The 24,092-nt window shown below is 41.0% G+C and overlaps 3 protein-coding genes across 3 annotated transcripts; all 3 read right to left on the minus strand.

Annotated features, from left to right (window-relative positions):
• Nucleotides 1-22: 22 nt before the first annotated feature.
• LOC311251037 (homeobox protein Hox-D3-like) lies at nt 23-22,875 on the minus strand. The gene is made up of 3 exons (XM_084343308.1): nt 22,542-22,875; nt 2,673-3,000; nt 23-900 (listed from the first exon to the last, which is right to left on the minus strand). The coding sequence occupies exons 1-3, from the start codon at nt 22,671-22,673 to the stop codon at nt 314-316; spliced, it is 1,047 nt and encodes a 348-aa protein (XP_084199434.1). The 5' UTR covers nt 22,674-22,875; the 3' UTR covers nt 23-313.
• On the minus strand, nt 15,111-17,310 carry hoxb5b (homeobox B5b). Its single transcript, XM_084343309.1, has 2 exons — nt 16,587-17,310; nt 15,111-16,194 (listed from the first exon to the last, which is right to left on the minus strand). The coding sequence occupies exons 1-2, from the start codon at nt 17,203-17,205 to the stop codon at nt 15,947-15,949; spliced, it is 867 nt and encodes a 288-aa protein (XP_084199435.1). The 5' UTR covers nt 17,206-17,310; the 3' UTR covers nt 15,111-15,946.
• hoxb6b (homeobox B6b) lies at nt 17,829-20,332 on the minus strand. The gene is made up of 2 exons (XM_084341990.1): nt 19,712-20,332; nt 17,829-18,697 (listed from the first exon to the last, which is right to left on the minus strand). Exons 1-2 carry the CDS (start codon nt 20,154-20,156, stop codon nt 18,441-18,443), a joined length of 702 nt encoding a protein of 233 aa, XP_084198116.1. The 5' UTR covers nt 20,157-20,332; the 3' UTR covers nt 17,829-18,440.
• Nucleotides 22,876-24,092: the final 1,217 nt, after the last annotated feature.

Here is a 24,092-nt window from a genome sequence, read left to right on the forward strand (position 1 = left end):
AGGGCAGTCTGGAGGGGAGATCTCAACAAATTGCGTTTATTTATGAGCCGAAGTAACAACATTTTAATTTAAGTTTCACAGGGTTTACAGCTAATGTCTCTGAGGAGGTGATTAGAGGAAGCCTAAAAGTTCAAACGATAAATATGAAATACACAAGATAAGATAAATAAATGTGTATAAATACAAATAAATAAGACTTGAGACTAGTATTTAGATTCTGCAGTCCAGTGAATAAATAATAAAAACGCATGCATCGAGACAGATCGCTGGAGTCTTCTATGAATTAAAGGGACAGTTTTCAGTCTTTTGTCTGCTACAGATGAGTCAGTTTTGGAGCTTGCATGATTCTGTCCTGAGTGCAGCTCTGTGGGAAATAAAACCCGTTAATATCCACGTTTGGGTCTGTTGTGTGCGACGTGCTGTGCGTGTCGTACTGCACGTTAAACTGCGGCCCGTGCGTGAAGCCTGCAGTTGGATATTTGGAGTACTGTGCCGGGTACGCCGGCTGGCTCGGCTGCTGTTGGGACTTGAGCGGAGGAGAGGCCGGCTGGTAATCCCCGCCCAGATGGACATAACCCAGGCTCGACAGAGTGGGGCTGCCGGGGGCGGAGGGGGAGGACGGGGGTGAGGAGGAGGAGGTGGTGGTGGTGGAGGTGGTGGTGGTGAGGCCCTGCACTCTCTCGTCCTTCTTCTGCTTCATCCTCCGGTTCTGGAACCAGATCTTGATCTGCCTCTCCTGGAGGTTGAGCAGGCTGGCCATCTCCACCCGCCGCGGCCTGCACAGGTAGCGGCTGAAGTGGAACTCCTTCTCCAGCTCCACCAGTTGCGCGCTCGTGTACGCGGTGCGCGTCCTCTTGGAGGCCAGGGGCGCGCTTGGACACTTCTCGTTGACGGTGCAGTCTGTGGAGACAAACAGGAGAAATGAAGGTGGAACAGGTTGATATTAAAATGGAAAGTTTCTTTACTTTTCTCTTTGTTTTGCGTCCTTTTCTCTGCCTGAGTCTGTATCGTTATTTTCTTTTTATTAATTGATTCTGCTCATAATGTGTCTGTAAACAAGCTCACCCACCCCATGTACACATATTTATCCAATATTTATTCTTTATTTCTTTGCACTACTACTAGAACAGCTGACATGAATGCAGACACTTGCTTTGCACATGCTTCTGTCCCCTTTACCATTCTTTACTCTTTACTAACCTTCAATTTATTTATCCAGAGTTTGTTTTCCATGTTTGTAGCTGAATGTCTGTTTTTGAGTAGTACACTGTCAGCAGTGTAAACCAGAGCCAAATTCCTTATATGTGGACATACTTGGCCAATAAAGCTGATTCTGATTCGTGTAATTTGGATTATATCACACAAATTGTGATAGTGTTGCTGTGAAAAGAGCACATATGCTCAGCCAGCCTAACCCGTGTAAATAAAGGTCAAATTAAAAAGAAACTTTATTTTGTCACTTTGTTTTGAAAAGTGCTATAACATAAAAATAACTGTTATTATTTATTTCTTTAAATGACATCCTAAAAATGGAATAGAGCCTAAAACCTAAGCCATGGTTTAACATTGTCTGCCTGTAGCTTTGTGACCTTTTGAACCTGAAAAGGAGAAAATACAGGCAGAGATAATTTCCTCCATTGACCGTATAAGAGGTCATTAAGGCGAGCAGGCTAACCTGAATAGAGAACCGAGACAATGAAGACAGAAAGGGATGAAAAAACAGAAACAAGATGACACAAGGTTGTTTACGAGTTAGTCGGAGGTTGTGGTGTTACAGAGATTTGGTGGAGGACTCTGGTCTGAGATATTTTCAAAAGTGGTGACCAGGAGTCGATAGTTTTATGTTGTGCATCTTGCACAGTTTTTCAAAAATGGTGATCTGTTTGATCTCATTTTAGCTTTACAGTTAGAAAAAATGATGTTCAGATGACATTTTGATTATGTGTATGCTTCTTCCAACTCATCATTGCAGCCACATGATGCTACAATACATTTAATGGAAAATTCAAGATGGTGTATTCATACTTCTTAAAAATATTGGAATCTTGTTCAGAATAAAAAAATATATATTTTCTTTGTTTTTGTGGACGATGTGTGTCCTCACAACCTGCAGCTGCAATGATGGATCAGTCGTAACATCGAACAGGGTTTAAAAGGTTTAAGTCATGTTGGTAAAAGATATTTGGAGTTTTTCTTTTTCTAAATCAAGATTAAAAGGTTAAAATGTGAACAAACTGTAAAGACCTCTGAGACTAACTTGTAGTTTTGGGTTATATATTTTTTTTAATTAGTCTTGATTTGACTTAATAATACAAATTATTATCAGGCCCTTATAAAATGCATTAAACTCTACTAAAAAGTCATTTTACAAACTTGTTTTTCTGTGTAAATTTGCCTTTCTGTGCCCTTTTAACTTTATATCTGTGAATTGTTTTTTATTTTAGTTTTTGTTTGAAGCATTGTGAAAATTGTTTATATCTTTTTAATTAAATCCTAAAAGTGTTGTGAGGCTAAAAACTGAGCCAAAGTGTGTTTATCCGCCCAGCTTCATTAAAAACTTCCTGACCTTTTGAACCCTGGAAATGAGCAGAATATGAGCTAATCTCCCTCATTAACTGTGTTAAAGGGAGCATAAATGAAAAGGCCTCATTTGTCCTTTGTGTCGTACAGACCTGCGATTGTCCTGCCGTGTTTCTGCTCTGAGTGTCTGGACTCTTTCATCCAGGGGAAAATCTTTTTGCTCATAGGAAACTTGGGGCTCTGCTGTTTTGACCTCCGAGGAAACGTGCGCGCAAACGTCTCCACTTGCGCCAATTGTTGGTGCGCGGCTGCGTGGTGCGCACAGCCAAACCCCCTGACATCATCCAAAGGGTCCCCGAAGAAGTCGCTGCTTTTCTGCATTTCCATGAAATGTGCACCGGGGCCCCCTTTGACCTTCTGACGGAGCGCTGGCAGCCAAATGTCACATGGCAGGTTTCCAGAGAGCCCTGGGCTTCTGGCCTGAGTGGATCCAGGAAAAAAGAAAGAAAGACGGAGACAGAATCAGGGAGGAGACCACATGATCCATCTTATCAACTCAATAGTGTGCTGACATGAATAGCAAAGCCTCTCCTGGCGAGAGAGGCGACGGAAAATTGAGAGTTTGGTGGAAATTAAAACACAAACTCGAGGGCAGTCTTGTCAAATCTGTGGTTAAATGTAATTATTTTTCCTCTAACAGTTATTGTGCCCCACAGCAGGCTCATTTTCTTTCTTTATTATGTTGTAAAACAGCTCAAATAAAGAAAATATAATGATTTAAAACGAGGTTATTATTTATGTTTTTGTCTGTCTTTAAAAGGATTAAAGAAACACTCACAATAATGGCACAAGGACAAAAAGCAGACAATAATACTAATTAGTCTACACACAGAAATCCAAACATAAATCGACCAAATTTTAATAAAATGCGTTTGATATAAATATAAAACAAAAACACGTCGTTTTAATTCTTGTTTTCCTTGAATTGCATTAGGCCTGTGACTGTTAATAAATGGCAGCCTGTTATTCGGTTAATGAATAGTCCCGTCCGGAACATTTTCAAGCAGAAAAATGAATAAATGTTACATCACAATCTGCTAAAAAACTCATCCATCACGAAACAGAAAATTAATACAGGACTCTATTGTGCGCTGCGGCTGTTTTATGGCCCTGAACTGAAACGAAAACGCGATTTAAAAAAAAAAAAAGCGAGAGAGAGAGAGAGAGAGGAAGAAAACCAGAATCTTAATTAAATTGAATTCATCTGAAATTAAACAGAACAGGATTATAAAGCAGCGAGTTTTTTAAGGAGTAAAACAGAGACGCAGAGAGAGAGAAAGGGAGAGAGAGAGAATAAGTCTGGAGGCATGCAGCTTTATGAACTCTGGTTGAACCGCGGCTGGAGTCAGGCTCGTAAATCATAAAGACACATAACCCAGTCCGCGGCACAACACCCGGGCTGCCTTACCTTCACACTCACTCCCCTCTCTCAAACAATCCGCACGCCAACAAATAATCCCCTCTCACCTTTTTTTTTTTCTTTTTTTTTTTAGGAGAAGATTAGAATAATCCCTGCAGAGAAAAACAGCGGCTCTCGCATGTGATGATGGTGTTGTTGTTGTTGTTGTTGTTGGTGGTGGTGGTGGTGGTGGTGATGGTGGCTCCTTTGCATGCCGGTGGGGTGAAGCAGAGTGGACAGTGTTTCTGCAGCTCACACCGCCCTGCATAGCATTTCTGCACACAATGTCAGCCTCTGTGAGAGTGTGTGTGTGTGTGTGTGTGTGTGTGTGTGTGTGTGTGGCTGTGTGTGTGTGTGTGTGTGTGTGGCTGAGTGTGTGGCAAAAGAAGCTGCTGATCATGCAAGCTCGGTTTCATATATGGTAATAGCCCCTGCGATAAAAGATAAGCTTTTTTACGCGTCTCTATGGCAAATTGACTACCTACTACGTCTATGTGGTAATTAGCGAAGTAGGAGAAGGTGGATCAAGAGGGAGGCCAGGGAGGGAAAAAAGCTGAAATATTTTTGGCAGGGAGCCCCGTTTTAAGTGGATTTAGATAAAGAAAATGTTCGCCTCCCATCGCCACTGGCATGGATTAAAATGAGCCAAAAGGCAGCTTTATTTTTGAAACGTTCAGTCTGCGTTTTCAGCTCCAGACATCACACTTAATGCGCAGTGTGTGAACTATAATTTGAATGGCCAAGGTTACTTATAGCTAATAGTTATTAACAAAAATGTGTAACACAACACAGCATATGTGAAAATCAACGTACTATAAGTCAAAGCAGCTTCAACTGCGGTCGACAATGGCAAGGCGATGAGGAGGGAGAGGAATTCCCCAGACTCCCTTATAAAATCTCAAAATTTTGTGTGTTCTTGAGTCGCAGGGAACTTTATAAACTTTGTATAACACTTTCTACGATAGATTCGTAATTATTTGGTCCTTCTTGTAAATTCGGCATATGTTACAAAAAAATGTGTAACAATTTGAAAACAGAAGACAGCATATGTGAGAATCAACATACTACAGGTCAAAGCAGCCTCAACTGCAGTCGACAACAGCATCGAGATGAAGAGGGACAGGACTTCCGCAGACTCCCTTATAAAATCTCTCAATTTTGTTTCTTATTGATTCGGGAGATTCCTTATAAACGTTGTGTAACGATTTCTATGATAAATTCGTAATTATTTGGTCCTTCTTGTAAATTCGGCAAATGTAACAAAAAAAATGTGTTACAATTTGAAAACAGAAGACAGGATATGTGAGAATCAACATACTGCAGGTCAAAACAGCTTCAACTGCGGTCGACAACAGCAAGGACAGGAAGAGGGAGAGGACTTCCCCAGACTCCCTTATGAAATCATTCAATTTTGTGTGTTGTTGATTCGGGAGAGACCTTATACATTTTGTATAGTGCTTTATATGATAAGTTCTTAATCATACGGTCCTTCTTCTAAATTCGGCAAATGTTATAAGAAGAAATGTTACAAAAATGTGTAACAATTTGAAAACATACGACAGCATACGTGAAAATCAACATACTATCTGTCAAAGCAGCCTCAACTGCAGTCGACAACAGCAAGAAGATGAATAGGGAGAGGACTTCCCCAGACTCCCTTATGAAATCTCTCAATTTTGTGTGTTGTTGATTCGCGAGAAAGTTTATTCACTTTGTTGAACGATTTCTACAATAAATTCTTAATTATTAAGTCTCTCTTGTAAATTCGGCAAATGTTGGACATGAATATAGACATGATCTCATAGTGTAGAGGAGCATATGTTACACGGATCTGCCTGTACACTTAGCAGATTAACCAGAGAATTGTCAAGTAACATTAGGCTTCACGATCAAAGGAAGTATTTATATGACGTGGTCAATCAATTAAAGGTTTTTATAAAGCCTTTTAGAGCATTACTTCTACTTCCCGTGTCCATGAACACACAGACAGCTACATCTCTGTTCATACACTCCTGGGAACTTGTCCAGCGCTGTAATAATAAATTCAAACATCCCATTTAGGAGCGATGCCAGAGACGCCATAAATTACTCCTGCAAAGAAAGCTATCAGTAATTTAGCCTGTGTGTTTTCTTACACACTCACATACCGAGTGCATTACGTCTTGTTTATGTAATGAGATTTTTTTTTTTTTTTTTTAGGTTTGTTCTAATTTAAATGAGTGATCCGGGGGAGTCATTTTAAAGCACTAAAGGAGGAGACAGACACACAGACAGACAGTGGTCAGCAGCAGAGGGAGCGTCCATTAAAAAGTCTCCATGTAGAAGTTGGTTTTGGTTTACACGCTGACCAATCAGGCTGCTGCACGGGATCGATTGGCGGCACTTTGATCTCTCCTCTTCGCGTTGTGCTCGATCGCTTTGATTGGCTCCGAGGGCTCGTTTTTAACCGAGCAGCGTTAATTAATGCAAATGGCCACCTTTGATCTCTGAGCCGTGCGTGCCAGCCGAAGATAATGAGAATACACAGTGACCACATCTGGCCTTACTGTATGTCCAAAAACTAAAGTTATATCAGCCTCTTATTTCATGGCTGCAGCAGTTTAAGCTTAAAGACAAAGTTGTGAAATGTCTTCATGTTTGCATACATTTGCCAGGTTATTAGTTGGCTAAAGCTAATGCAGTCCAACAGCCCTGAAAATTATTTATCACCCCATAACCTAAAGAAGAAGGCTAATAAGACTAAATATTGATAAGCCCGTATCATAGATTCATAAGAGGTCTAGCATATGATAATATCGTGTAAATAATCCTGCGTCTCCTAAATCATTCCAGGTTCTTACATTGTCGGTAGGCAAAATGGCTTATTGTGGGACTTATATTCAGAAAAACTATGTATGGTGGTTCATTTTTTGATCCCATGAAATACACATATGATGTTTGTTGATGTAAAAGCTAATATTGCACGTTAAAAAGGTCACAGTTTGTTGTAAGGTTGGTAAAATATTGTTTAGTTTTGTGTGAAGCCGCTCAGTAAACCTGCGTCAGGTGTGCAGCATTTGAGTCCAAGACAAATTTTCCCATGGGGACAATAAAGTATATCGAAATGTATATCGTATCGCATCGTATCGCATCGTATCGCATCGTATCGTATCGTATTGTATCGTATCGTATCATTGTCTTGCTCAATTGCGTTCAACGAGACACCGTCACTAATGCAACTGTTGGCTGTGTAAGTTTTATGACAAACTGCAACTTTCTTGGCTTGGAAAATGTTCTTTTAAATTGACAAACATCGTATGTGTGATTCATGACACAATTCAAACAGGATCAAAGAATGACTTCACTCTCTCCATTCACTACCATACAAAGATTTTCTGAAATAAGGTCCCATGTGGCAAACTGGAAGGGGTGCGAGTTCAGCTCTCTGTTGGCCGAGCGGGAGAAACACTACTGCGCATATTCAGTCGGTCACATAACCAGGAAGTAAACCTGAAAGCTTGAAATATTTTTGGGTGTACGCGCCAGGCCCCCAGAAACTGGACGTTAGCCGCCTCAGTCGCCAGAAGTCTCCAGTGGGAACGCTCTATGGGCCTACAATGTGGAAGCTATGTGGAAAACAGGCGAGTCATTTGGCTTCATGCACCACTGAGCAGTTTTCATAGAAATTAATGGGACTTCACCTCCATGGTTGTGTCCAGGTATAATTATAACATCCTTGGGACGCGCTATAGGCGAGCTATTCTCATTGGATTCGATATCTAGTTCTTCTGTCTAAATCAACTGTTGCCACCCACCATAAAACGGAGAAAAAAGATGCAGTAGCCAGCTAGCTACTGCAGTGTATGGCTCCTACTGCCGCACAAAACATGTCGCAGGAGATGACAGATGAAAGCGAGACACTCATAGTGCAGGTCGACATCACAATAATGTCAGCCCAGTATAAAACGTTAGCTCAAGCACAGATATGTTCAGATCTGTACAAGTCGTAAGCTTACACACTGACAGGCTGCCGAGCTAGTGACCACAGTTCAACATTTGTAAGCGTGAAACCACTGGATATTTTTGACGAGGGACGTCATTCTTTGAACGCCATTGAATAGTCAGGCCATCTGTCGCTTTATTTGTGGTGAGCAAAACAGGTATTTTAAGCTAAAACAGGATTTTTTTCCGAGTGGTAACCAAGTGGTATTTGTGCCTTTTACTCAGGTAATGAAAATGTTATATTGTGACAGCCCTAGTCCACTTATCTGAACATGTCAGGAGCGTTCATCCACATCTCATGGGTTTTATTAGCAAATGTTGTTTCTAGTTATCATGGAGTAAATGGAGTAAATGGACCTTTTTTTTTTCTTTTCCAATTTAGAGCGAATGATTGACTTGTCCATAAAAAGAAAATTCATCGGCTAAAAAGCTAAAAGTCAAACGTTTGTTGGTTCCAGCTTCTTAAATGTGAGGATTTGCGGCTTTTCTTTGTTATTAATGATAATAAATGAAGCGTGTTTGGGGTTTTGGACTGTTGGTTGGGAAAAAGAAGCTATTTGAAGGCATCAGTTTGGGCTGTGTTGACGCATTTGTCACTGTTTTTGACCTTTTATCGATTAAACGATTAATCGATATTGAAAATAATCGTCCTAAACGTTTTGCCTTAACCTGAGAAGTGTTTCTAATATTTTGTCCTCCCCAATTACTGCATATCAGTGAGTAAAGGTGTACTGTACCTAATAAACTGCTAACATACACACACCATAAATCTGTGATACGGCCTACATGGTGCCATAAAAAGTGGCATATAAATACAAAGAAAATCAGCAATAAGTGCGCTGTCTTCAAAAAGTCTAAATCCTCCTGTGATATATGAGCCACCAGAGGAGGAGGAGGATGGAGGAAGATGGAGGGGGGCATGCAGATGGACCGACGTGATAAGTCAGAGTGCTGAATGAAGACATACAGTATAAATATAAATTCAGATTTGATCCCTGTGGCCTGTAGTAGGCTGACTATCATTCAGATATGACAACATCCCAGAGCTGCACTTTACATCCCATCTTCATCACCATGGCGAGCTCCACACTCTTTACTCTGCCTGTCTGATCTGTGATGGACATGTGCACACACACACACACACACCCTCCTCCACCTCCTCCACCTCCACCTCCTCCATTCAGTCTGCAGGCCTGCTGACAGACGCAGCGCTCTGCAGCCCCTCTTGTCAATTAGCTGCAGGAACCACGTGTCCAGCAGGAGGGGATTTATGGCTCTGAATTAATTCAAAGACAGTTGAATCAACAGTAGCAGCGAGTCCATTTCGCACAGCACAACGTAGGCAACATAAATCAAGGAATAAATCCTTAAATAAACATAATTCAAGCGCAGATCAAATGGAAAAACATCGTCTGTGTGCACAAAAATGTGGCACAATTCATTATTTTCAGACAAATTAATTAATTTGCCACATAAAAAAATGACGTATACACATTAATATATGGTTTACAACTCACTATGATGTTGTTATCATAATTGTTTGTTAATGTACTTGTCAACAACTATAACTCCTCCTGTAGGAAGGCATCAGTGGAGGCTGCTGTAAACAGATAATTAGAATAAAGGCCTATAAAACACACTTGTAATGGTATGAAAAAAATATCTTAATATGAGAGGTTATAATTGTTGCTAATGATAATAATTTTAATAAACACTTAAAACTGTACTTATGTCAGCTTATAACCACATTACAGTGTGTTATACCCATTTATTAACCGCCTTCTCCCTGATTATTACGTCAAATCAACCCCAGCCTCACGCTCTGACTCCGCCTCTGCTCTCCTCTTCTCAACACACTAAAAAACACACATCTTTGGTATAAACTTACGTTTTTCTTTTGGGTCTCATCTCCTCACCGGGACAGATTCTCGGTCCAGTCTGTTGGGAGTCTGTTGGAGCAGTTCATAGCTGAGGTCCTCCTCCTCACATTTCCCTGCTAACTAAAACTCCTCCTCGACTACAGGCAGCGCGGTGAAAAGAAGATAAATGATGTGCCGAACAATGGCCCACATTGAGGGGCCTGTCCTGCAACTTTCACAGATGTCATATTCTCCAACAATGTGCGGCTGGAAGGGGAAAGAGAGAAAAACACTCAAAGCGACGTATTAAGTCTGGCGGAGGCCTGCGGCTCTGTGCGTAAAGACTCCAAACAGAGCCTCCCTTACAAAAACAACATTTTTCCCACACTTGATAACAAGCACAGAAAACATTACATGTATACAGGGGTTCATATCATTTGCATTAAAATCATATAATCAATGATTAAGTCACTAAATGTGCATTGCACAGACATACACACAGAACCTCATTCATATTTTCCTGGTTTTTACACGTTGACTGTTTTCTCCCCCTCGAGGTGAAGTGTCATCACCTACATACTCCCCAAGACGCGAATTTGTGGCTGCTGCTGTATTTACACAAATTCGGATCTACAGGGTATATATAGATGACAGGTCATCAGCCTGCGCGTGCACGAGGGCAGAAGCTGCAGCCTCATTGATTATTAATAACGTCCAAATGTGAAAAGCAACAGACTAAATTAATCTAGAGCCTTTACCTTGTCAGACATCATCTTGTCTCTAAACAGCACCTCTGTCTAACATGGCACCCTTTATTTAAGTGTTAAATAATGGTTAATAAATCATTGAGGGCCGTTATAAGCGTGAATACGCGCAAAGACTGGGTTGCCAGGTTGTGGTGGTGTCTGTCCCTTCCCCTTTACAAAAGTGTCTTTACAAAAATGTCAATAAATCATCAATAAAGGGGTTAAATTCACAAAATCTGAAGTAATGAATATTGCTAAGTCAATAATAAAGAGGTCTGATACATCACATGTGTAGTTATAAATCGTTATAAGTCATTAAAATGATTTAATACATTATGTATGCAGATATAAATGCTAATAAGTCATGAATAAAGGGGTTTATGCAACCAAATATGTAGTTATAAATGTTAATAATCCATTATTAAAGTGATTTAATACATCACTTTTGCATTCATAAATGGAAACAAAGTGTTTGAATAATCACGTGTGTTGTTGTAAATGCTTACGCTTATTAATAAAGGGGTTAATCCATCACATCAGCAGCTGTAAATGTTAATAAATCATTGATAAAGGGTTCATCTGCCATTTCATGAGACCAGGCTGGATTTAATCTAGCAAGTCTAACTGTCAATAAGTTTTTAATAAAGTTAAATACATCAAAACTTCAGGTAAAAATGTTAATAAATAATTATTAAAGGGGTTTAATCCACAAAATCTAAATAAATCAATAATAAAGGGTTTGTTCCACTGTATAAATGTTAATTATCCATTTATAAAGTGATTTAATACTTATGATTTAAATATCCATTAATAGTGGATAAATACAGTCACATGTGCACTGTAACCTGCCAACGTTAATGTTATTATTCATGTAACGATGGATCTAGAAACATTAGTTTATTGATTTATTAGCCGTTAATAAAGTCATCAGTTGAAAGCATAGTTCCAAAAACACTACAATTTATATATATTCCCAAATGGTGCTGTGGGATTTTGTTGTTATTTCAATATACAACTGTACAAACTATATATTATTCTACACCCTAAAAAATCTGTTTAAAACCTTCCAGGGAACCAAAAATACACATGACCAGAGTGATTAGATGACATGTTATAGAGGCTTTTATATTCCTACATAGGTTTGAAAGACAACTACAACTATTTTAAGGCTTCATGGCAATCTTCTGCTTTTCTCTCACAGTTGATATAAAAGTCACACTATGAGCACTTGTAGCAGTGATGTAACTATTTGTGTCTCTAGGCTGCAGATATGAACATGTACAGTGAAATTAGCTTTTCTCATGTGTTGGCCATATTATAACTCAAGTTTCAGGCTCTTCAGGCTCACAATGATGGAGGAAGTACTCAGAACTTTTGCTTCAGTGAAAGTACCAATAACACAATGTAATGGTACCCGAGTATCAAAAGTAAAACCGCTCAACTTCTGTGAGTGGTGTTTTAGATTTTCAATATGGATGCATCAAGCAGTATTTCGCTGTCGTGGCTGTGAGGTGGAGCCAGTTTGAACTACTTTACAGTCAGCCAGTTCAGTCCAGTGGTTCCCAACATCGGGGTCAAACCCCTCCAGAGGGTCACCAGATAAATCTGAGGCGTCGTGAGATGATTAATGATTGAGAAGAGAAGGAAAAAAAAAGTTCTGCTGCACAAGATTGTATTCATAGTTTGGGAGATTTCTCTAATCTTTGTTTTTTGTGTTAAAGGTCCAAGCTGTCTGTGTGTCTCTTGTAACTTTGTGTTGCTGCTATTCTTGGCCAGGTCAGAGATATGTGATCTCAATGAGACTAACCTGGTTAGATAAAGGCTAAATAAATTTGAGCTCAAACATTTGTTTAAAAGAAATAATATGAGACTTTTGGAGAGGAACTGTTTCCCTGATGGAACTGCTAACAACTCATAAACACCTGAAACATGAGGACACATCAAAAAGATTTAAACCCACTGGTTAAATAGTTTATATTCGCTGTACATGCTCAGGTATGTCCTGTTTCTTATGCAAGAACTTACAATCTATTGAAAGTAACAGTAAGAGCTGTCAGATGGGGAAAGAAAGTTTGTTTGCCTCTGAGATGTAGTAAATGAGTGCAATGAAGTGCATCAAAAAGTTATATAAATAATTCTCAAGTACTTAAGTGCAGTACTTGCAAAATAAACTCATCTGCTCTCCAGAAGGAGCAGCCTCAACAGTGAACCAACGCTCATTAAAGAGAGATCCACCCTCAGATCAAAGTCTCGGGGATTAAAGGTTCATTCCCCCCACTCAAGCCTGCACAGATAACTAATAAACAGGCTCGGAGTGACTCTTCATCCTCTGTGTGCCGCTCAGTAACCTACATGCCCCCGATGATAAGAGTCCGAGCAGGGACGAGAAAAAAAGACTCATCCATCATCCTGCCGGCCGGTCTGAGGCGCCCTCTGCTGGCGGAACAGCTGCATTACATCATCATCACACACACACACACACACACACACACACACACACACTTTCTCTTTCTCTCTCTGCCAGATGTTGAGCATCCATGACACCAAAAACTGGCCTCCCAAAGAAGAAGAAAAAAACATTCAAGGTGACACTTGCTTCGTGTTTTTCATCATGATGATTAAACGAACGAGAATGCGTTAAAGTCAGCGTTAGAGGTGGATTTTAAAGCGCTTACTGACATGAAGTTGGGCTCATTTTGCTTATGTAATTGTGAAATATGTACAGTTTTCTTATAAACAGTTAATTTCAGATCTCATTTGGCAATTTATGATCTAACTGAAAGCGTTTAAATTCAGGAAATAGGGATGTTATTCTGAGACCAGGCGGTTAAAAATAGTGTTTTTATGCGTCACGGTGTCCTTTAACCTTATTATTTATTATATATCTTGCAGAACTTTCTATAAGCATTTTTCTAACCATCAAACTGATCATGTTTCAAAGCAGATTAGACAAAAAGAAGCTGATTTTTTGGGGATTTTACGCACCGTGTTTGCAGTGATTCAATCAAAACTGCAGCACATATATGATTTTAAGTATATATTTTAAATAAAAGCGTTTATTTCTCTTAAGACTCGTCTTGTTTTCACATATGAGTCTCCATCGTGACAGTGCAAACTGTGGCAGCTTCCTCCTGACGCATCTGCGGCTGCAGTCTATGTCGTCTACTGACCCAGCGATGATCCCCGCCGCCATGAATAATGCATGAGATCCGGGTACAGATTACCCCTATCAATATGCAATACTCATTACGCTGGTTAAATTGCCACTTAATAGTTATGAATATGTGGAAAATGTCTGGGACCACATATAGCCCACCACTACTGATTTTAACTTTTTTTTTTTTTTTTTTTCACCACCTGAAATGAGTTTGAGAAGAAGTTTGAAAATATCCCTCATAAAGCCTTTTTAGTTTTCCTGGAGATGATATCATTATGTTTTATTAGTGGCCCGGAAGACAATGCGCACAGTCCCCGCACAGCCCCGCACAGGCTGTCTTTATGTTAAAGCAGTGAAGCTTGTGTCCAGCTCAGGGTTGTGTCCGAGACTTCACCTTTGGCCGCTCGGTGACTTGACAAGATCGGAATAAATCACTCCGGGAGCTCGCCCAAGTTCGGTTCACGTCAGCTCCATGAGGCCGAATAATAAAGCTGATTGTCCTCTAGAGATTTTATCCTCTAAAACCTTTTTTATTTGCAGAATAAAAGAAGTTATGTGTTAGATTCTTTTAAATAGGCGAAATTCTAATGAAATTCGCAATTGCTTGAGAAAAACAGGCCTGTGGAGTGTTTTCTTAACCCCAGAAGTTCTGACATTTTCTTTTTTGCAAAACATGAAAAGTGTGAAATATGAAGTGAACTTCTGCGCGTGAGAACGTGGAAGAAATCTGACTCACACTGTAGAAGTGTAAATAACATTTTTCTTTTTTTGGAAAAACTTGCAATTCAGAACTCCATTTAAAAACTTGCTTATTTAAGAATAACATCTAAACCTGAAAAAAAAATATTTTTAAGGAACCAGTTTCCTCAAGTTTCTCCAGCACGAGAGTCACTAAATATGACTGGACATCACTTCCATCCCCAGTCCAGCCTTTCCAGTCCCATCCATGCAGTTAAGCCGTCACTTTCATTCAAGGTTGTGAATTATATAGTACATTGTCTACTCCCCAAAACCATAAAACCAACTTTATGGACCTCACGTGACTTTTCACAGTCTGTAAGTAATATAGGCCTATACAATCTTTGGCAAGGGGGGATTTTTACCAACTTCAGCCTTGCCTATATACCTGTAAGCCAAAGCCACTCTTTATTTTATTTATTTTCATTATTTTTTTTTTGTGGGATTTTATCAGCAACACATTTTGGCACACACGCGCCTCGCGCTGCGGGAGGAGGTAAGTTTGAAAAAAAGTTCTGTTTTCTCTGTTTGTAATTCTTGCAGGTTAATCATTAAGCGAGCGACAAAAACCCTGAACACGACCTGAGGTTTTATTTTTATTTATTTTATTTATTTTTTTCCTATTTAATTCACAGTCGAGACAAAAGCGATTGAGATTGAGAGAAACTTTTTTTTTTATTTTCCAAGCGCTATGAGTTCACTTACAAATACAAAAAGCTTAATTGGCGAGAAAAGCTTACATCACTGCCTATCCACAGAATAACCCTTTGCACTAAAAATTTATCACATTGACAGGTTGAATACATTTGCATTGCTCATAATTAGTCCTAAACATAATAATAATAATCATAATAATAATAATAATAATCATAGATGCACAAAATATCCTAGAGCTACACATTGGCTTGTTTATGAAAGTTTATGGATCTGGCCACAAGATCAAAAATAGCAGTAAAACTGACACTAAAGCGCTTCGGATGGCCCCGGAATACATTACATTCAATGAAGAGCAGCATATGGTTTGGAAACTTCTTCTTCTTCTTTTTTTTTTTTCTTTCTTTCTTTTTTTTTTGTGTGTGTATAACTGTACAATGAATTTTTTTTGTTTGTTTTTTACTCCTGTTAGACCGTCACAATAAAGAGCTCAAGTTGAAACACCTTCAAGATAAAGAGAGATAAAGAGAGACAGAGATTGAGAGAGAGAGAGAGCAAAAAGCATGGACAATAATACCCCCAGTAATATTTACATCTTTAGGACATCTAAGCTATCATAGTACAACAACAGTCAACTAAAAATGGCATTTTTTTCTTTTAAGACCACAGGATACTTCTTCTTCTAATCACAATAGCATGCTGGAAGGTGCTGCGCTTTGCTTTACAGTACTCATGGATTTCTTTTTTGTTCTTTTTTAACTATTATTCTTATTATTTTTTTTGTAACTCTCCCCTCCCCACACACACACACACAGAAAAAAAAAAAAGTTATTCAGTTGTGGAAGGCGCTGCCTCCTGTCACAAGACTCATGCTTTTCAGTTTATTGTCCTTCTTCCACTTCATCCTGCGGTTCTGAAACCAGATTTTGATCTGTCTTTCGGAAAGACACAGGGCGTGGGCTATCTCTATCCTCCGCCGTCTGGTTAGGTACCTATTGAAGTGAAACTCTTTCTCCAGCTCTAGCGTCTGGTAGCGGGTGTACGCGGTTCGGGCCCTTTTCCCGTCAGGTCCAGTCATATCTACAATTTTACAGAAGATGTTCACACAATTAGCAACTGGAGAGCAACAACAACAAGAGCAACAAGAGGAGGTGGAGGAGGGTTTGACTGCTAGACTTTTATGAAATGATGCAGAGGTGGAAACATGCAAACCAAACACGACACACAACAACGCGTATTATTGCCTTTCTCAGTGTCTCCAAACGCCCCCGAATCCACATCTCACAGCCCCATCCTCTCCCAGGCTCCAACGGCAGTTAACCTCAACCCAAACAAGCCCATAAAGACTTTACAAACACAGCCTTTTTTCAATCATCCACACCAAGCTGCTCACTCATGCAACACCTGACAGATTTATGGACACACCGGCAGCGTGACATCCTTCAAAAGCTAAATATTATTAGTAAATATACCATGGCTTATGTGCAGTTTCCGCATCCAGGGGAATATTTGTGGCGTTTGGCAATCATTTGATGTGGGAGTAGAGGAGGTGGCGTTGGGGTCCTGGTGCTGCTGCTGCTGCTGCTGCTGTTGCTGCTGCTGCGCCCGCGGTGCCGTGCTGGAGCCGCCGCTGCTGTGCGCGCCCTCCTCGGTCTCAGAGGCGACGGTGGCGTCCTCTATCTCCGTGAAATGAGCGCTGTTGCTTTTGTTGAGGTTGTTGGCGACGGAGGTCGCGCTCCGGTCAGAGGGAGGAGAGGGGCTTTTTAGTTCCAGCGGCTCGCGGCTGGCCGTGGCGCACGACGGCGGCACCGGCTCTGGAGACGAGAGCGAGCAGTTGGGCGTCTGTCTGTAGCGGGCGTCCGGCGCGAATCCCCGGGCATCCTCCCTCACGGCCCCGAAGTGGCTGCCGGTGTTGGTGCGGTTCACGGTTAGGTCCATGCCATTGTAGTTGTAGCCGAAAGACCCGGAGTGCATGGTGCCAGGGTCTCTGAAGGAACCGCTCACAGCGCCGTTAGTCCCATAATTTAGTAACTGATAGTCGGAGCCATTTGGATAGCGCCCTGAGAACGAGTTTACAAAGTAAGAGCTCATTTGCTTGGATTTTTAAAGCCTCGATTTGTAGATCTTTGTCGCTATAATCCTGTGTGCTTGCACGATTTATGGATGCAATCATGAATTATAAGCAATGAAGCCCTACTGTACTTTGCCAGGTATGCGGCCAAATATGGGAGAGCGTTCGGGAATCACGTGCCTTTGTTGACCAGTCGTAAATCCTCACTGATGACTTCAAGAGGTAATTCATGCTCCATGGTTACAAATGATGACGAAATAATGGTCGTTAGGCTCCAGTCAATGGTGCCTCCCCGCTGCGCCCCGAGAGCCGGTGCGGGCAGAGAGCGCCATCTTCCGGACAGCGGCGGTATCGCTCCGCCGGGACGCGCTGTCAGGCCTCGGAGTCATCCATCATTTATGTAACGCGCTGATAAAACAGGCCACAAAAGGCTCAGGTAACACATAACAGAGACTTATCAGGCAGTTTAACGCTCAGAGTGTCAAACTGGAAAATATTTTAATCTTTGCTGCGCATGTACGCGAATTTATAGGCTTATCGTGCCCTCAGAAGCAGCACAGACCTCATAATAACGTGATGAATATAATAATATTACTAATAATAATTTTCTTGAGGATGAAAGACGCCACAAGAGTTTCCAATATACATCAAAAAGCCTTTATTTTTCTATGTACAATTTCCTAAACAAAAATATTGCACACGATATCCAGATGTGCATTGAACACATGGTGAACAACAATAAATAACATGTAACATTTTCTCATCTGTACAAATGGGAGAGTCGACGATGGCACAGCTGTAAACAACACGACTATCATAGAGCAACTACAGCACAGGATGGACAGGACGAAGCCTCTTTTAATGTCATCATGAGGACAAAACAAAACAAAAAAACAAAAAAACAGGAACAGAATCAGACTCAGTAGGCCTACGATCATGAGGTAACAACAGTGTCCCAAAACTAAAAGGAAAAAACACTAAAGATGTATTTACATTTTGGCGGATTTTTGCATAGTCCCCTAAATAAACGCACAAGCACAAGGACAAACAGAGGAGGACCTGATTTTAACCTAATGCGGACATTATCACCGTGCAGATACTGAAATAAACTATCACTCTACACGTCTCTAACATGTGATTTGCAGCACTTTTTATCTACAAAGAAATAATACATCATTTTTATTTTTAGGAGTGTGCACACAAACACACACATGCCTTTCTTTCTTTCTTTCTTTGTGTCCCTTTTTTTTATTCTTTAGCTCTTCTTCTCCGCCTCTTCCTCCTCCTCGGCTGTCTTTGAGGGGTTCAGGAGTTTGTTCTCCTTTTTCCACTTCATCCTGCGGTTCTGAAACCAGATTTTGATCTGTCTCTCGGTCAGACACAGCGCATGGGAGATCTCTATCCGGCGCCTCCTGGTCAGGTAGCGGTTAAAGTGGAACTCCTTCTCCAGCTCCAGGGTCTGGTAGCGGGTGTAGGTCTGTCGGCCCCTGCGGCCACTGTTGCCAAATGGACCTGGAGGGGGGGAAAAATAATGAATTCAGCAATTAATAATTAAATACTTTTGTGAGATTGTGCAGCAGAGACAAAAATCTGTCTGGAGAAAATACATTAAAGTGATTTCTTTCAGATTTTATTGTATTTAAAGTCAAACTTACAGTTTAATAGTATAAAAATATAAAATTCTGTTGTGTATAAAGTATTAAATCGTGATATCAGAATTAACTTTACTTGATTGTGCTTATTTTTTTTAATTTTCCCCTATAACAGCCTCGTCCTATAGCTGCGCAAATGTCTCACAAAGAGAATAAACAGCCTATATTCATATTCTTTTAAATACATTCTTTAAAATCACTCAATTTTCTTTACTGTGCACACGAAACGCCTCACAGTGATGTCATGACGATCATAACATATATTTTATTTTGAAAAATCTCAAAAATGATGTCATAAAAAGCAGCTACAATAGGTTGTAGCCTATGCGTGGTGCGTAAAAGTGACCTCATGCTGTGTTTTCTCCTATGTGACATCAGTGTATTGTTCTATAACGTTACAGTACGGATGTACATGATGAAGAGAGCCTGTAAAACTTCATTTATAATGAATTTAAGCTTTTTGTGTTTATATTTTGGGCGTTTAATCGCTTCTAAAAGTGTTTGCGATATTTAAAAAAAGGCCCATTCTGAAGACGCCATGTGAGCTTTAAGTTGGAGCTCGGCTGATGAAGGCCGTATGTGTATGTGCGTGCGTGCGTGTGCGCGTGCGGCCGTGTATGTATGCATGTATGTATGTATGTGATGATGATGTGGCAGCAAAAGCCCTGAAGGCGCACGAAGCTCCGTGCGCAATCACGATAATCTCAAACTTTCTGTTCTGATTATCCGAAAAATATCAGTGTGAGTGTGGAGCTGTGCGCCGCTGACAGGTAACTCTGAGGTGAGGCTCACTTCATCACGCAGAAGCAGCACTGTTTTACCTCCAGGCTGCGTGACAACAACAGAGTCAAACGTGCACTTTTTTCGTACTCACCGGCGGAGCAGGCGTTCATCCTCTGCATCCACGGGTAGATAAGAGTGGACGACTTGTCGTCGATGCTGCTGCCCATGCTGACAGTCTGCTCCGGGCACTCCGCTTTGCGCTGCTGGTGCTCCTGAGTGACAAACAGCGGCTGGTCGTCGCGGCTCGAGAAAGCGCACGAGCCCTCCGCGTCCTTGTAGAAAGTCCCGACCGGGTTGTAGTCGCAGGGCGCTGCGCCGCCGGCCCGGCCGTAGATGGCCGCTGCGCCCGTCTGCTGGTAGTAGGAGGCTGGGTAAACCTTCTCCTGCATGTTGGCGGCTCCATATGTGGCCGCGTTGGAGTAGTGTCTTAACGGGTCGGTGTATCCCGAGGAATATAACGGTATCTGACCCAGGAGAGAGTCCTGTCCTCCCGGTAGAGACACGGGAAAAGTTGAGTTAACAAAATAGGAACTCATTGGGTGGACAACGGGGTGTATATACTCCGGAGGAATATGATTTGTTGTCTTTTATAGTCCAAGTGGTTTTGCCATTACTTTATCCGAGATTTGGTTTTTGCTGAAAGGGGGGGTTGTGAGGTGCCACTGAATACAGAGGGGAAGTGTACCATCTGATCAACCTCTGGCCAATCACCGCCGTCTGCGCTTGCACTATTGCACCCATGGGGGGCTCTTGTTGCGCGCAGGGGTCCCCGGTGAATCGAAATGAAGCGCTCGAGCCTGTCGGGCTTTACGCACGCTCACGCACACGGATGCTGCGACTCGAATGCATATACACTAAAAAAAAGCACATACATGTAGGACAAGTGTCTATAAAAGAACTTGCAAATACAGGAAATCTAAACAAGCACATGCACAAACTCTGCCTCCTCCCTCCTCCTCTCTGTCTCTCTCACACACACAATGCAAAAAAACATCGCATGCAAACACTTTTGCGCATTATTCCTTTTACGCACAACACATACCCTCCTCCTCTCTCTCCCCTCCTCCTCCTCAAACCTTCACTCCAATCTTGTTTAAAAAAAAATCACCTCTAATTAATAAACACACAAATAAAACACCGATCTCTCATGTCAGCTGCCAGACATCCTGTTTAAGAGTGTGAATGGATCCAAATCGATGCAGAAAATTGCGCCACTAATGTTGATATTTTCACTCTTTAAAGGCTCGTCCCGATTTCTGATTCAACTGTGAAGTCCACGAAGACGCGCGGAGAGCAGGAGGGAGGACACGCGCCTCCACACAGGTCATCATCACCATCATCACCATCATCATCACCTTCATCAACCAAGGAGATCAAGTGGAAACTGATTCCACGTTAAAAAAACTGTGTAAGTATAAAAGTCTGACATAAGCTCAGTATTTGCCTGAATCATGATTTAATCACCAACCAACAACTGTGTTTAGAAACGATTAGCGTTATTATCGGTAGTTTATATTAATATGACGCTCGTCAACGTTGCTATTATTAACATGTTGTTCATTTTCTATCAGTTAATGAGTATTAGTTGCTTAGCATTATTAATAACGCCCGAATTTAGCCTTTAATTTATAGAAAATACGAAGATTTTACAGAATTTTCGTGCAAAAAAGATGTGATTGTTAAATTCACTGTTTTAATTTATATTTATGATCTTTATAATTTCATATAGACAATTTCTGCCTTTTAAAATAGCTTTCGTCATTGAAAAAAGTCCCTCTATTTAATAAAAAATGAGTAAAAATAACGAAATAAAGCGCCGAACTGTTAAAAAAATAATGTGAATCTTTCGTTTTAAATAAATTGGGCAGAAAAATAGATATTTGTTGGATAGTAGCTCAAGAAAAAAAAAAAAAAATGCTGTTTTTCGTCTTTGCGTTTGCGTCAGATCCACACCGCTCATTATTTGGATAAAATCCGTTTAAAAAAAACATTTGATTATAAAGTTCACATAAAAAAATCTTAATCTTTGGTTTCAGTCATTAGCTTCTCAACCAGGCCCTGCAGCCTGACAGCTGCTGCACATCTGGGACAAACAACCAGACTCACTGATGCTTCTGACAGAAAGACGATCCGCGTTTTCACACGATCACATGACGGTGTTACAAAACTGCAGCATCAAAGAAGACGCAGAAAAACGCTGCAGGGGCGCCGGAAATGCATCAAAACGTTCGTCTGGGTGATTATTGACTCTTTAGCTTTTGTAAAATCAAAAATAAGCTGCAAGCGGAGCAAATATTTGAGCAAAATTGTAAAAGATTTGAAAGAAAACGAAGCGATGGGGAGAAATCGCCGCGCAATATCAAAACCACAAGACTCCTGAGACGTCTTACTGAATACAATGAGGAAATAAAATAATATAAAATAACTTTCAATTGAATACAGTCGACCAGAAGAGTAAAAGATGGATCGATGTAGCTGATTTTGAAGAAAAACACCTCTCACGGGGCTGCACAGGGCCTGTATGACCACCACGACCACCATCATCATCATCATCATCATCATTAAAGCCGAGCCTGTCTGGCCTCCAGCCGAAACCTCCTGATTATATAGCATCAATACTCTCTTCCAGGCCTCAAACGTGCAACATTTTGGATTATTCTCACACATTTTTTGCGCTAAATCGAGGTGTGTTCGCGCTCTTGGAGAGGCGCCGCAGCACCTCACGGGTTAAACTGCTCAGCAACTGGTTGTAAAGGCGAGAAAAAATAAGAGATAATCGCCATTTCTTAAAGACTGATCTGCCCCATTTCCAGTAACGTAAACACCAGGCCTACAGTGACAGTTCGGCCACAACAGAGCCGCGGCAGCGCACTTGTGCCGAGGAGTTAATCGCCGGCATATCAGAAACATGGTGCCCTTACCTTTGTTGATAATCCATCATTCCCTGTGTGGGTGCCACTCCGCAACAAGCTCCTCTCGCCTCCTCTCAGTCCTTTCCCCTCAAAATTCCCCCCCACTTTGCTCAAGTGATCTCCTGCAAGTAATCCCACCATCCAGGAGTGTGATGATGATTCCTCATTTTCACGCACATATAGCAACACAAGTGCAGCCACATTAACATGGCGCGCACAGGCGAGGGCATCGGCGCGGAGGGCTCCTCCATCGCGCACTTTTTTTTTTTTGGTTGTTGTTGTTGGGGAAAATTACGCACGAACAGCGGCCCAGCTTCTCACAACAACGCCGCGTGTTGCGTATACAAAGAGCCAAGAAATAGGTTGTGTTACTACTGTTAAGTGAATGAGCGGTGGAAAACAGCAGCTGCAATATAACCTCATGGGAAATAAGTTCCCATTGCTGCTGTCCACATGACCGCCAGCGACCAATCCCCGCGCCTGGCGAGTCGTAAACTTCCATGGCAAAGTTGTAAATTTTCATAAACAGCAGCCGTTTTTGTGCTTTGGACGTCTTTCTCATCGCCATCTTTATTTTCTCCAAAGGCCCCGAGATGTTTAAATATGACGCAGCATGAAAAGGGGAAAGTGTAGATGTGGGAATGTGAGAATATTCTGTGAGATTGAGCTGGATGTGGTGCACTTGGTTCCCCTTTTTTCCATCTGACTACAAAGTCTGTGCCGTTTCTTATTGTTCTCTGTCGTGTTTTCTCCTCATTGAACAACTTTAATCAGAAGAAATTAGATGGTTTTGGCTTCAGTTCTCCCAAATCCAAAACCGTGTTTGACCTCTTTTTTTATTAAAAGGGTTTCACTTTCAATACGCACTAAAATAATCGTGTAATCTTTACAACGCAAACGTGGATTTTTTTTTTTTTTGCTTTGAGGCGAAAAGATTTTTTTTTGCATATTATCACCTCTCAAAATGGAGGATTTTCTTCCACTCACTGCAGATCAATTTAGCTTTTTACCATACAGGCCAAAAGATGGAAATCGAGCTCGGCTGATTGAAGTCCTGAGGGGGACTTTAAGGCCACAAAAACTTTAAAAAGCACAACTTTTCTATTAAGATCATCAGGACGAAATGGAGATCCGAGAGTCACGCACAGCCTACAGTCGTTTAGGCTCAAATCTCTTCTCCCCCTTATCATTTTTAATCCGCATGTCTTATTTCCGTTTTTCTTTGTTTAAAATGGTCTTTTCAGTTGTTGGTGATTTCCACCACCGAGGAGGATTTCCGACATTTATAGACGCAATAAAACCATAAATTCCTGAAGCTCCCACTCCGCTTTGATTTCTTTTGGCCTCCAGGAGACAAAAACTCCAACAAAGTGACTTTCGTTCCCATAAAATGTAGATTCTTGTATAAACACATGTTTAAAAAATTAGGAATCAAACTGTGTTTCCAAAATAAAAGCATTTTAATGTCTAAATTCGTTAATAATCATTCCTAAATGTTGTGTAATGGAGCCGAATAATAATAAGGCCTGTTATTTAAAACTCTTCTGCGGGCCTGTGAGT

This window comes from Pagrus pagrus, assembly GCF_965226575.1.
Source record: "Pagrus pagrus genome assembly, chromosome: 21".
In the NCBI taxonomy this organism is placed as follows: Eukaryota; Metazoa; Chordata; class Actinopteri; order Spariformes; family Sparidae; genus Pagrus; species Pagrus pagrus.

What these genes read in the sequence shown, in the direction of transcription:
- hoxb5b (XM_084343309.1), bottom strand. Translation starts at nt 17,205, where the DNA reads ATGAGCTCTTACTTTGTAAACTCGTTCTCAGGGCGCTATCCAAATGGC. An exon ending in GAAACTGCACATAAGCCATG is followed by an intron (nt 16,195 to 16,586) that starts GTATATTTACTA and finishes GTAAAATTGTAG; the next exon opens with ATATGACTGGACCTGACGGG.
- hoxb6b (XM_084341990.1), bottom strand. Translation starts at nt 20,156, where the DNA reads ATGAGTTCCTATTTTGTTAACTCAACTTTTCCCGTGTCTCTACCGGGA. An exon ending in GATGAACGCCTGCTCCGCCG is followed by an intron (nt 18,698 to 19,711) that starts GTGAGTACGAAA and finishes CCCCCCCTCCAG; the next exon opens with GTCCATTTGGCAACAGTGGC.
- LOC311251037 (XM_084343308.1), bottom strand. Translation starts at nt 22,673, where the DNA reads ATGGTGGGATTACTTGCAGGAGATCACTTGAGCAAAGTGGGGGGGAAT. An exon ending in ATGATGGATTATCAACAAAG is followed by an intron (nt 3,001 to 22,541) that starts GTAAGGGCACCA and finishes GGATCCACTCAG; the next exon opens with GCCAGAAGCCCAGGGCTCTC. An exon ending in ACACGGCAGGACAATCGCAG is followed by an intron (nt 901 to 2,672) that starts GTCTGTACGACA and finishes TTGTCTCCACAG; the next exon opens with ACTGCACCGTCAACGAGAAG.